This window comes from Hippoglossus stenolepis, chromosome 10 (assembly GCF_022539355.2).
Source record: "Hippoglossus stenolepis isolate QCI-W04-F060 chromosome 10, HSTE1.2, whole genome shotgun sequence".
Lineage (NCBI taxonomy): Eukaryota > Metazoa > Chordata > Actinopteri > Pleuronectiformes > Pleuronectidae > Hippoglossus > Hippoglossus stenolepis.
In genome coordinates this window covers 13,146,927-13,160,501 of record NC_061492.1, presented here as the reverse complement: position 1 = coordinate 13,160,501, position 13,575 = coordinate 13,146,927, and the positions used below count along the sequence as shown (strand labels likewise).

The window sequence follows — 13,575 nt, the reverse complement described above, 5'->3', positions numbered from 1 at the left end:
AGCAAGGGGGACTTGGTTAAACACACACATGCACATACACACCTGCATCCACCATCACTTTAATACACACTTGCACACACACACACTTGCACACACACACACACACACACACACACACACACACACAAGGCACACAGCAGGAGAGGGGCTCTTTGATGAGCCAAGACTAGAGGTTGATGAGAAGGGGCACTGCAGCCTGATTCAGCTGGCTCGGGGTCACCCGGGAGTGTGTGTGTGTGTGTGTGTGTGTGTGTGTGTGTGTGTGTGTGTTCATTAGTCACATTGTGTGATATCATCACAATAGCGACTCATTTGGCACACACCTCTCAACAACCTCTCATACAGGCATTGACTAATCAGCTATTTTTTGGGGCGAAATCAAATTTGGCTTATTTTTGTCCAATGAACCAATTTCTCCCCGCAGAATACATTTATGTCATCAGATTGAATTCATCTTGAAGCTTGATAATGAAATCCTTGCAGCGGTGAGGATCAAAACAAAGATTAATGTGCTGTTCGGCTCTCCAGCCCATGCTGTCATGTCATCTGTTATTCTCAGACGAGAGCTTCGTGGTAATGTGGTTAGACCTCACAACAATACTTAATCACAACAAACCACATTAGGCCAAAGGTAATTGTGTTTGCTTGGTATATGCGTGGGCCAATCTGTTTCGCTGCTGCCAATGAAGTGGGATGGAGAAGGAGTGTGTGTGTGTGTGTGTGTGTGTGTGAGACGGGGTGGGGGGGCTTTCCACTTTGGAACGGGGGACACACAACCGAAATAGTCTTGTTTACCTCCAATGTCTGGCTCCACCTTATCGAGTTACAAAGCCGCTGCTGCGACTCAGATTGGCCCCTGATCGATTCGAGCCCTGATGGCGAGAGGCAGCGTGACTGACAGTCCGACAAGGATCTCAGGCCCGAGCTGGGTAATGCACGGCATGTTATTTTTTTCCCGGAGACACCTGAGCTTTCGGTTTCTCGTCCACACAACTGATGTTATCACTCTGCCATCTGCAATATGGTAAACTGGACATTTTCCTCGGCGGCCGGGACATTAAAGGGCAGTAAAATGTCACATTTGAATTTTGTGAAAGGACTTTGTCTCAGCGTTTAGAAAAAACTCATACTTTTATTATTCAGCTTTCAACCAACTTAAAAAGTAATAGAATCTGAATGTTACAGAGTGATCATATCTAAGGTTCAACACACGTTTGCTTTCAGACTCTCACTGTTACAAACATGGGCGTATAGAAATTCTCTCAGTCATCTACTGACTCTTCAGATCTGTTGAAAAACAACAGTTAGGCACCTGATACAGTTAACCAACACGAGCCTACAAACCTTGAATCATCAGCTCCAGTGCTAGTACTTCAAAATAGCATAGATTTACTGTACAGATATTATACTAAATGTGAACGACTCAGTCCAAATGAATCGCACACAGCATCCGTTTACGTAGGAGTCTTTTTTTGGTCAGGGGTTTCCGTCAGAGCAGATACACGCAGGTCTAAGGACCCAGACGACTCCCATGTGTCCAGGGAAGAGGTCACATGGGATAGAACTGTGAGGCAGCCTCCGACGACTGGATCTCCACCTGAGCCATCTTGAACTGGGTGCACTGGAGCCACTTGCGCAGGGCGAACGGAGGGGCTCCGGACGTCTGGCCCTGCAGACACTGGTGGTTCACCCTGTTCTGGATGGCCTGGAGACGCAACTGAAGCCCTGCAGATAAATGCTAATGAAGGAAGGAGGGAAGGAAGGAAGGGAAGATGACAACGACTTGGTTTGAGATCATCACAAGTCGATATTTACTTGATAGTTATTCATCTGTATCATTAATGGCAGGGAGCTTTTTTAAAGGCCTTACCTTGAGGTTTGACTGAATCATGGGTAGCCACATAGGAATCAACTAGAGAGAGGAATGAACATGATGTTGTGTTAGGCTAATTGTTAGGATGATTGCATTTTAGCATATGGGGACAAAAATACTAGAGTTATAACAAACCTTGACGAATATGGTTGAGTTACACTCCTGCAGGGCTTCCATCAGACTGATGACATGAAGACACACCATCTCCACCATCTGACAGAAAACGATCAAAAATTGAATTGACTACAACTCGAAAGGATTTAATTTGCTTTATATTCTACATATAATAAATACATATAACTATACATTAGCTTAGCTTAGCTATATCCCTATTGGTAAAGGAGAGGGCAGAACACTCACAACTTTATTGTGGGCCATGAGCTGCAGGATACTGGGTGTAACCCGACTCCAGAACTCTAGACCAGTGAGGATGGCGCTGGAGGAAAACTCTGTCTGGTTCTGATTCTGCAGGGACGGAGCCGCGGCCGCCTGCTCGCAGTAGATGGTCCACAGCTGGGCAAACATGAAGGCGTGGAACAGGGAGCACATGTGCAGCACCGACGTCTGGAGGAGGTCAAGAAAGAAATAAAGAAAAGGGCCCGTGAGGAGGTTCTACTGTAGATCATATTAATGCATCTTAGGTGAGATCATTAGAAGAGATATGTACGTGCCAGACCTTAGACTGCTCTGGGAAACCAATGAGGATGACAATGAGATGATCTGCGATGTGGGAGCCGGCGTCTAGAGGGATGGGCATGCAGGAGGTGGAGCCCTGGTGCAGGGCACAGTGCGTCAAAGAGCCCAAAAGGAGCCAGGACAGCTGGCGGATGTGGGACACACACTCGATGAACTCTTTTGGTCTGCAGAGAAAATTTTTAAATGGATTAAATTTTTCAAATCAGCCTCAAAATACTTTAGTTGTGTTCCTCAGGATAATACACAATATCTCACCATTAGCTAATACTTGAAAGGCAGATTTAACTTAAGTATTGCAAAAATATGTTCTCACTTATTTGTGGTATTATGTCCAGTCATTTTGATTTTGATTATATGTGTAGGCTTTCAAATCAGACATATCTGCTAATGCTTTTATGTGAAAGTAGCTCAAATAAAAATGTTTTTTTGCAAAGTCTCTCTTTTTCAAAGAGGAGGGGATATTTACCATGGAACTAGATGGTTCTGTTAAATTCTTTAAATATCACAAACCAAATTCCATTCAATCAGACATCTCAAAATCTAGGACAATAAAACCAAAATGAACAACTACAGATATGTGAGAAATATGTTTTACTGAATGTAACATGGGCCAACCACCCGTTTAAGTCATGGATTCATCACTGAACTTGTCTGTGGTTTTGTAATTCTCACCCTTGTTGCATGGTGGATGGAGGATGATAAAGCCAGGGCAGATACCGCACCACGGCTTTGTTGTCACGGTGATTGCCTTTGCTGATCTCCATGGCGGCGACTTGTGCCAAGCCCACTTTCAGGTTTCCGCCGAAAGTGTCCTCATGCAGCGGCTGACAGCAAGCCTTCATATGGCTCTGAAATACGGATTTGGGATAAAGGTTGTGAAAAACATATGATAAAATCCAACGAACCGTGTGGGGCTCACATGAAGAACAAGACTTACTTTGAGTTTGGTTAGTGTGTGCATGTCTGCAATGAAGTCCAGGAGCTCGCTTACGTATTGCCTCATGCATTCCATTGCTGCAGTCGTGCACTATGGAGAACAAAGGCAGTTTATCCTTCAGGAGGCGTCACACTGCGTTGCGTCTTTATTTCCTGCTGTTTTACAAGGCTGATTTTAATATAATCCAAACACAAAGCCACTCAAGTCTCACCCCCGGCAGCGTCAGGATCATGTGCTTCTGGATGATGGTGGATTCTGCCAGACGTGTGCCGATATCTGCACAAACAAACTGACAAATTCCCAAGACACAGGTTTGAATTTAATGTCGGAAAGAAAGCTCTCATGTTCACATTTTGTATTTGATGAACGTAAAGAATTTTTTTTTTTTTTTTACCTGGACCAGCAGTAACAAGTTTGTGTCTGGCAGAGGAGACTTGAACTTGAGAGCCTGCAGAAGCTCTAACACCACAATGCGGGACATGTAGAACTTATCTCTCTCCTGGATGCAAGGAGATAGAGAGTGGAGTAAATGTACTGATGCAGCAAGACTGCCTTTTTCTATTATCACTCTGCCTTACTCATGCTGCGAGGGGAGCACAAACTCTGTAGCCTGAATAGAGGGGGAAGGACAGGCAGCCAGGAGGGAGGGAGGGAGGGAGGGAGACAGAGAATAGACAGAGAATAGTGGAGCTGAGGAGTAGATTTAGGCCAGTCCAGATCTCTCCTCCCAGAGTCCCAGGCAGCTCAGATGAGGCTGTCAGGCTGCCTTCTCCCTCCCCGAGGACAGGCTGCTCTCTTTGTTCATCCCTTCCACACAAAGCCCAGCTGCCTGTTTACAAACCACACTGTCATCTTCTGGCTTCCACTTTGCCCATCTCTTTCTCTATGCAGTCGCAGGCACATGCTCCCCGCGCTTCCACGGAATTCGGAGCCGCTCCTGACATTTTCACACCGCGTGGCGTTTTTATTGCGCGTACCTGTAACACGGCACTCTCATAATTAAAGGTTAATGGAGCAGGTCCCTTCGGTAAATAGCAAATCAAAGGTGGCGCTTAAGGCAGAGGGCCCAGGCCCATTTGTGTGGTGCCGCTTGACAAATGGTGTGTGGTGTGACAAACTTTATTCAGTGCAGGAAAAGCTGAATTTGTGTCCTCAAAAGCTGACCTCAGGAGCTGAGAAACCCTCCCCTGTGCTTCCCAGTAAGATCACATCGCCATATAACAACTGCACGGGAAAGGTTCCAAAAGCAATTGCTCATAGTGACTCCGGGTTTTGAAAAGCGGATATTATACGGTGAGGAATTAAAGAGGGTGTAGAAAATCAATACTGCAGGAGACATAAAGCATGCAGTGTTGACAGTGGTGGAGGACTGAGGATCCATCTGGCCGAACGGTGCAGACAGCCCTGGCTCCATCTCCGTCTGAGACAGCCACTCTGAAACACACCATACATCCCCGGCCCGAGCACACCAACTAATCATGTTAATCAATACAGGCTGATTGCCTACTTAATCATCTGTGACACATAGGCACAATTCTGGCTGACTGGAGAGTCGGGGAAGTAGGTGTAGCACTGAAAGAGTGATGAGCGGGAAGGCCTGCAAACAGGAGCTCAACATTTTTAACACTGCAGATTAGTTTAAAAGCTTTAATTCCTCCAGGTCTGAATAAACACCACACGTCAGCACATGTTTTATTCCAACATATCAAACTCTACACTTTCCCATTTCCTCAGCAGACTCTAGAAAAAAAAGTTGTTTCACAGAAATTTGCTGTAATATTAAGTAAATATATCCCATAAAAAATACAGTAAATTAATTTACCATTAAATAAAAGTTCCAATCCATTAATTATGGTGAAATTATAGAATTGTAATTGCTTAATTGTATTGAATGTTAAATTATATTGAATTCTATGAAAACATATATGTAATTGTAATGTTTGTAGCTGTATTTTAAAAAATCTCGGTAGAACAATTGAAGATTATTTTCTGTAATTTGATGGAAAGTGTTTGGCAACTTTTGCTGCCAGATTTTTACCATTTATTTTTTTACAGTGTAGCAACTGCCAACAATATACAATGCATCCGGTGGAAGAGAAGATTTGATAATGAGGGTGAGGCCCATAAGGAAACTATTTAAATGCTGGCGGTGTCATTATTCTGTAGCCATTACGTTATGCAATCCACGTTTATTTCATAATAAATAATGAATAAATGCTTAATAAATAAAAGACAATAAAACAGAAAGGAGGAATACCTTGTTGAAGCCTTTGTAACACAGTCCACACAGTTCTACGAGGTAGGAGAGACTGAACATGCCATACTGGATGACAAAACTCAGCAACTTTGAGATGGGCTCCAGGAGACTCTGCAGAATGGAAGAAGAAAAGAAGATGTCATTCATTCAAGACCAGGATTTGGACGAATCAGAAAGTAAAACCCTGCCCTGAGCTTACCCGGGTTGCGTTTGTGGTCGGGATTTTCAACAGACAAATGATAATCCTCAGGCTGGAATCCATGGGGCACTATTGAAACATACAGATGTTTTAAAAATTCATCTGCAGTGATAAATCGATCGTCGTACATTAATTTGACCTCCAAGAGTCAAATCAATTACAATTTTAAACCTCTGTCCTATTGAACCCAACAAGGGCACACAGCTAGATGCTTTTTCCTGCAGCCATAATCACATTAAACCATATCAGACCATGACTAAGTGGACGGCAGAGTCAATATCTACCTTCAGAGGGAGCACGGAGGGCAGTTTTGTGAGGAAGGTCTGGAACTGGTTGCAGATGGTCGTCCACAGGTTGCTGGGAGAGTCCATGGGGAGAGCCTCCATGAAGGTGGCAATGTTTTCCAGGCAGTGCAGCATTGTGCCCCCTGCTGGCAGACTCTTCTTGTTGTTCAAGCCCTGAAGGGGGACACAGAGGCATTAACCACAACAGCCTTATATAATGAGACTCTATGAGCGAAGATATTTCCATTTAACTGATCGTTCAGCCATGATCAATCACAATGGCTATGATGAGGGTAGGGGATATAGGGCACTGAGGCACAGATGATTGCTCGGATGGGTTCACGCATCAGTGGCTTCAAACCGTCGTTTATTTAACTTTAAAATAACAATCAACTTTTACAGTGGTGCAGGGTAGGGCACGTTTTCTTGAATGCTCCGATGATTTGTTGTTTGTAGATGTGCTTATGCTCTACATGTAACAGGAGCCACAGAAGCTACGGCTTTGACAAGAGCTCCTCCTGCTGGTTTAATTATTCACCACAGACACATGATGGAAAATCCTACCTCGAGTAGCATGTTGAGGGCCGCAACTGAGCTGAGCTCATTGAAATCTATCAGGGAAGATGCAAGTGTTCGCAGAAAACTTCCATCTGAAAAAAGATAGACATAAAAAGAATGAAGTTGCCAGTATTTCCAGTGGGAACATATTAAGTCTTACCATTATGTAAAGAAAATATAGAAATAAAATTAAACATGTGAAGAAAAGCAGCAAAATATGCATCTAATAAAGGTTAAAGATGTAGAACGAGGTCAAAACACATAGAAATGAGTAGTTATTAGTCTCTATAGACATCGTGCAGGTACAGTTTTTAAGATTTTTGTGTTTCCAGTTGGATGAACAGACCTTTAATGTTACTCTGGAAGAGTTGGGGCAAGATGCCGTTCGGGGCCAGCTGGTGAAACATACAGCGCAGGAACTGCTTGGCTACACCTGCTACATTCCCTGGGATCAACATGCTGCAAAACACCACAGGGGGAGAATGTCTGAGTCGGACAGGCAGTCGCTCCTCACATGTATTTTTAAACTCACAGCGAACATCTGAGCGCACTGGTGTGACGGCTGTAACGTCTCATACCTCTCAGCTTGTCCAGAAAAATTGGCACTGGATGCCAACCTGAAAGAAGAAGTGGATGAGGATGAATTATGCATGAGTTCTGTGGGTGAGTCATGAAACTTCATTTAACGGTGAATTGCTGTGTGGCCGCATACCTGCCCACAGACTGCATGATGTCGAGGAGCATTGGAGCAGCCAAATCGGGGCTGAGGTGGACGAACATGGAGAGAACGACCACAGCGAGGCCGAGCGTCTCCTCATCATACTCCTCCAGCACAGCCGCACAGTCCCGACACCTGGGACCACACAGGTGAATACACATAGACCAATCTAAGCATGAAGATGACTTGTTTCAACTCAAGAACAGCTATCGTCTCTTTCACTCACCTATCAGACATCGTGGTAGGCTGCTCGTCAATGAACTCCTCAGGCGCAGGGACGAACATGCTCACTGTGCTTGGGGCAGAGAGCAGGCTGGTTTTCGTGGGACCTGAAGGGGAAGAATATCAGTGATGAAAAAAAAGAGCTACAGGCATTTGGTAAGATTTAGTTATTAGATCCCGAATGAGGTCAATGAGAAATAACATGTTGTTGCATTAATCCTAATCTTACAATTTCAAAGATTATATATACAAAGGTATTTTTAAACCTGGGCCCTGTGTTTATAAATGCGGCTGTGAAAGGTACTTGGCACAAAAACCTTTGAATTCGATCTAGTAGATCGTCTCCGCAACACGCCAGCAGTGGTAACAATGTTATCTCAAGGGGCAACAGAAACGTGTTCTAAAAGTGCTTTTTTCACCAATAATGCGGATGTTGAGTGAGACACGTGTAATGTTGCCAGACTCTTAGCAAAACCCCATAATAACAATTTGACCCTTCATGGTGGATGTTTCATAGACTGTCGCAGTTGCCCCATAAGATTACATTTTAGCCGCTGCCACTGTGTCGTGGCTGCTAGTGGGGGCAATCTACTGGACCAAATACAAAAGGTTTTTTGCACCCACATTTATAAACAAAGGGCCCAGGTGGAAAAATACCTGAAGTCCCTTTTCATCTCATTTTCAATGTTCTGCTATTTTTCATTAGATTTATTCATTAGTGTTCACTAGGTTGTCCTGATTTCAGTAGTTGAGGTTCGATTTATTGCTATTTATTTGTTTTCCATGACATATTTCCACATACCTCTTCATTTGGTCATTATGGAAAAATTCATGTCTAAAGCAACTGACCCGTTTCCCAGGTGCTGATGTTGTGTGGAGCGCTGGATTGATGCTCCAGCTGTCGCTTCATGAGCTGGCTCATGGTCAGAGCGCCCAGAGAGCCTCGTTTCACCTGACGGTACTGAGCTGAAGGTCGGACACAGAGGACAACATCTGGATTAAAGTACCAGTGAAACTCATTCCAGTTTATCCAAAAACAAGTGTGCGTATGGGTTACATGGAAAAGACACTCACATAGAAAGAGATGGTCAGTGTCATTTGTATTCATTCAAATATTTAGCTCAGTTTTCTGAGGAACTAAATCATTATAACAATATTTTATTGTGAAACTAATTAGAAAACAATCAGTGGTTCCTAGAATTTCTTTTGGTTTTATGAAAGTCAATAATGATATTATGTGATATTTGTTGAACATTTCCAGCTCCAATATAAAAGTTAATAAAATAATTTGCAGAGAAACATCCAGCAACTACAGGTAATAAAGCATATTTGACTGCACACAATTAAAAGTAAGTCTGATTGAAGTTCATATGTAATGAAATATTTGCATCCTACTTGATACTGAAGAGCGATGGCTCGTTTCAGGCATAGCAGCTTCAAGCGTTGGGGCTGAGGCAGATTCTCGTGGCTTTTCCAATGTAGACAGAACTTTGTGATCTGCAAGGCAACATGGGTGAATGATGGGCGGGGCACTGGCATCAGAATATATGCCGTTATCTGCCAGAAGTTATCCATTAATAATTAGCAGTAATGAAAGGTCCACCATCAGTAGAAGTTTAGTTCTCATCTATTTAGTGCTAATTTAATCACAGTTTATATTCAATTCTGTGTTTTCCTTCCTCATAAAATCACTGTTCGCAGCTTGAACTGATTTGTATGAGATCAAATTCTGCCTTGCTCTTCAGCTTCCTTTAAGCTAGTTCAAGGTGTAAGTTGTCTCATTTGAAGTACTTGTTGTGTGTGTGTGTTTGTGTAATGGGAACACAGATAGAAAGCACACCACAGGACATTACAAGTGGTAAATTGGGTAAAGAGGACATGCACATGTTCTGAAGTGCATTTCCAATGCGGTGCATATCCTGAGATCTAAAAGAAGAAAAAACAGTATGTGTTTGTCTTAGTGCCTATCCTAGACTTCATAAAGATGGACGACACATCTTCATTTCCTCCCACTCTCTGGGAAATTAAGGCAAAACATCCCCGATACAAACACGGCCATCTTGCACATTTGGAGCCAGATCCGCAGCGGCAGCAATTGGGGGATGGAGCCACGGTAGAATGTTCGAAAACAAAAATTCAACAATTCTATCACAGCAAACATCAAGTCTGCAAAAATGTTGTCACTGTTACATTATAATAGAACAGTAGTCTAGTGTAACTGCAGACTTACATTTTGATAACATTAGTTTATTGAGTCTGCCTTTCTGTGACATTAAGTACAAACTGTTTGTATTAAATCCCCCAAAACCCGCAAAACGTTTTGGTGGTTCTTGAACACTATAGTTTCAATACAGAGTTTAACTTTTTTTAGCTTATTATATATATATATATAAACTTTATTTAATAAACCTTCTCAAATCTTAGATATCACCTGAAAATATTTTGAAACCTTGAAACTTACATCAAATTATCAGTGCACTGGTAAAGTCGCACATGAGCCACTGCAACAAAATTATTAAAGCAGCACTGACTACTTCCATCTTATCCTAATCTAATCCTTTCCTCTTACCTGTTTCTGTAGCCTGCTCACCACCGAGCTTATCGAAGGTGTTGAACGAGATGTCCAGGTATTCCCTCTGGATGGCGCTGACCGCTATCTTCCTCTGCTTCCGTTGTCGGGGAACAATCTGGATTTTAAATTCTGCCTCTTCATTGTCGTCTGCATTGTCGGGTTTGGGGTCACTGTCTGCATCATCGCCCATGTCGTCATCATCTTCATCATCGCCGTACTCTTCCTCATCGTTGCTGGTACTCTTGCTCTTCTCTGGTGAGGACGGAGGCTCTGCTTTGTCTTCTGGGATGTCCAAGAAGATGGTCCTACCAGAGGGACTTGTCCCGATCCTCAGCTCGTCAAGGGCCACAAATGTGTCGTCTACTGAGGTGTCAGGGACATGCGGGGTCTTCCTCAGCAGGTCTCTTTTCTGCTTTAGCGTCATGGGGCTTTCATGGCAGACATTATCCAGTCTGTCGGGAAGATCCAAAGAGGTGCTGGGAGTCACACGGTTTGTCATCTTTTCCGAGCCGCCCTCTCCCACCAGGAAGCCGGGGGTGTTTTTTTCGCTGGAGCAGTCCTCCACACTCACCTGAACCAATGGAGACATGCGGAGGGTGTTACTGCTCGCAGGGGAAGCAGAGACCTTCGGGCTCCCGTTGAACCTGGAGCTCAAGAGGGTGTTCAGGTCGAATTCCTCATCACTCTCAACGATCCTCAGAGGAGGCAGTTGTTCAAACACCAAGGAGTCGTTGTCGGACATCGAGAGCAGCGAGTGTTTCTCTGGAATCGAGGTGCAGTCAGAGGAGAGGTCGATGAGGTCCTGGTCCTCTTTTCCCTGAACTGACCCCAACAAGGAGCCCTGGTCCAACTTGTCGTCAAAGGTCTCCATGCAGCTGAGACGGACCTCGGGAATGACAGGTTTGGAGATGTCTGAGTGGCCGCCTCGAGAGCCTCGCCGGTCCACACCATCATTGGCCTCCGCACGCACCGAAGAGCCATCGGAGGATCCTTTGCCATGACGTCTGCTGTGGGACGAAGGAGGCAGGATTACGAGGGCAACCTGCATGTCGCAGCGATCGATGCATGACTTGCGTCTGTGCTCGTCCAGATTGAATAGGATGGAGTCTGTGTTGGAGATGTCCAGAGACTTCTGCTTGTGCATGGCCTGCAGCCGCTTCTTCCTGGTGCTCTCCTCCCTCACACAGTGCAGGATGCTGTCCTGAAGGGCACTGGCCTCGCGGTACTCTGACAGCTCAATTTCACCTGAAGAAAAACAAAAGAAACATTATCCCAGTGAAAGAAACAAGCCTCCTGCAACTACAAAAAATATGTTGTGGTGTTAAAGCTTCAATCGATGATCTGTGAAACCACACTTGAATCTAAACGCCTCTGGTTCTTACTTTTTTTGGCATTCAGCTCCACCGGCTGGTATTTCACAGACTTGCTGCCACCGATCCTCTTTAGTCGGGCGAAGAAGGTTTGTGACTCCTTGTTAGCAGCACCAGTTGGAGTGTCATGGACGTCTGACTCATCAAATACACTGTCCTCCTCTAAAATGGAGAAAAAAATGGAGAATTAACATCAACAGAGCATGGATGCAGTATACATTATACCTTAACTTGACTACGGTATCATTTTTATCTTAATATGAATTGTTGTCTATAAGTGTTTCCATTTAGTTTCAATCCATATTAATGTCTACAAGTTGAATAAATTAATTAATTCAAGCAAACGTTTTAGATTACGTCAAAAATCACAATCACATCATTACTACACGCTATCACGGGCAGTGGTGGGATGTAACAAAATATATTTGCTGTATTACTTTATTTAGTAGTACAATTTTCATCTTTATTTATTTACTTACTTTATTTTATTGTCAGAAAATATTTGATCTCTCTTCTCCACTACATTGCATTATATGTTCACATCATTTAAAAAAATTTTTTTTTAAATAATCCAAAATGCAGGTAATATTAGACCCTGCCTCCTTCAATGGGAGAAAAGCATGCCTGCAGCCACAGAGTCGCCACCACTCAGAAAGTGCTATTAATTTAAATTCTTTACTTAAGTGTATTTAAAAGCACGCACTTAATTTGACTCAAGTGGAAACGTTAATGTGGTATTTTTACTTGAGAACATTGTATCTTTATTTGTACTTTTACTTCAATAAATATTTGAGTTCTTCCTCCACCACTGATGACTAGACAACATATTAAGCTTGTTGTAGTTCATACAGCACATTGTAAAAGTTAACAACAATCTTCTCCTTATTGTTCGTCACCTTTTTCCTTCTCACTGTAGCGGCTCATGTTGGAGTTGTCGCTGTAGAGGGGTCCTGCGGTGGCGTGAGGACGACAGCTGTGATACTGGGCGTTGAGTGTGTTGATGGTGATGTGGATTAGGTGGAGCACGATTTTACTGCCATCCATGTCTCTGTATGGGTACTGCAGATAACAGGAATATGTAATACCGTTATTATGTCAAACTCTTTGTAAATCCAACTGTAAATTTAAAGAAAATATGTTGTTGGATGTTAAAAAATGAGGCTCGATGAACATCCCATCCACATATTAATTCAAAGAGTACCTTATAGAGGATGACCAGCAGGGCTTTGAGCCACATCTGTCGGATGTGAGGCTTCAGCGCCCACAGAGAGCATCGAGGCGGCTGCTGGAAATAGTGTCTCAGCTGGGGACACGTGCAGTACTTCAACACCTGGACCACAAGAGGGAGCAGCTGCTTCCCCAGACTAATGTTGTAGTCCATCACCTGAAGGAGGGAGAATTACCGTTCATTTGTATGCAGATTATCACAGTATAATCCTTAAAGTAAGCCATTTAACAGTATGGGAAAAGCTCCAGCAAAACAGAAAGTGATGGTGAGTCTATAATTCAGTCACTTGTGCGATTCCAGCGATGAAGGCGTTGAAGCAGGTGGAGGTGCGCATCTTCTGCGGTGCGATCATGAAGCAGCCCTCCTGTTGGTCATATCCCAACAGCACATACAGGTGACGCTTCACCGTATTGAAAGCCTTGGCACTGCCGATGTCGGCCTCTGCGCTGCTCTTGTCTTTTGCCATGAATTTCATCAGCACCATGATGAGCTGGTGAACCGTCTGGTGATCTATGCCGGCGTCCTCGGGAAGCAGGTCTCTGATGGTAGAATCGTCCTCGGGGGACGGCGTCTGGCCTACGAGAGAGGCTGAAGCGTCAGGGTTAAAGTGAGGGTGGAGGCGTGCTGCAGACACAATGGGGGAGAGGGAAGGGTGTAGGAG

At 43.9% G+C, this 13,575-nt stretch overlaps 1 protein-coding gene across 6 annotated transcripts in view; it reads right to left on the bottom strand.

Moving 5' to 3' along the window:
* Positions 1–1,112: 1,112 nt before the first annotated feature.
* LOC118117051 (protein unc-79 homolog) overlaps positions 1,113–13,575 on the bottom strand; it is a 35,059-nt gene continuing 22,596 nt past the window's right edge. For 3 of the 6 annotated variants that reach the window (XM_035169111.2, XM_035169112.2, XM_035169117.2), the window contains 24 exons: positions 13,201–13,538; positions 12,888–13,070; positions 12,583–12,745; positions 11,699–11,848; positions 10,314–11,561; positions 9,140–9,241; positions 8,594–8,710; positions 7,749–7,851; positions 7,517–7,657; positions 7,383–7,421; positions 7,151–7,263; positions 6,811–6,896; positions 6,247–6,420; positions 5,963–6,031; positions 5,764–5,874; positions 3,901–4,005; positions 3,718–3,795; positions 3,507–3,596; positions 3,242–3,417; positions 2,550–2,733; positions 2,234–2,437; positions 2,009–2,086; positions 1,871–1,912; positions 1,113–1,738 (listed from right to left, as the gene is read on the bottom strand). In XM_035169111.2, the coding sequence (XP_035025002.1) occupies positions 1,550–1,738; positions 1,871–1,912; positions 2,009–2,086; positions 2,234–2,437; positions 2,550–2,733; positions 3,242–3,417; positions 3,507–3,596; positions 3,718–3,795; positions 3,901–4,005; positions 5,764–5,874; positions 5,963–6,031; positions 6,247–6,420; positions 6,811–6,896; positions 7,151–7,263; positions 7,383–7,421; positions 7,517–7,657; positions 7,749–7,851; positions 8,594–8,710; positions 9,140–9,241; positions 10,314–11,561; positions 11,699–11,848; positions 12,583–12,745; positions 12,888–13,070; positions 13,201–13,538 (4,283 nt within the window). In that variant the 3' untranslated portion in view covers positions 1,113–1,549. The remainder of the gene's footprint in view (positions 1,739–1,870; positions 1,913–2,008; positions 2,087–2,233; positions 2,438–2,549; positions 2,734–3,241; positions 3,418–3,506; positions 3,597–3,717; positions 3,796–3,900; positions 4,006–5,763; positions 5,875–5,962; positions 6,032–6,246; positions 6,421–6,810; positions 6,897–7,150; positions 7,264–7,382; positions 7,422–7,516; positions 7,658–7,748; positions 7,852–8,593; positions 8,711–9,139; positions 9,242–10,313; positions 11,562–11,698; positions 11,849–12,582; positions 12,746–12,887; positions 13,071–13,200; positions 13,539–13,575) is intronic. The other 3 variants (XM_035169113.2, XM_035169115.2, XM_035169114.2) reach the window with 2 other exon arrangements.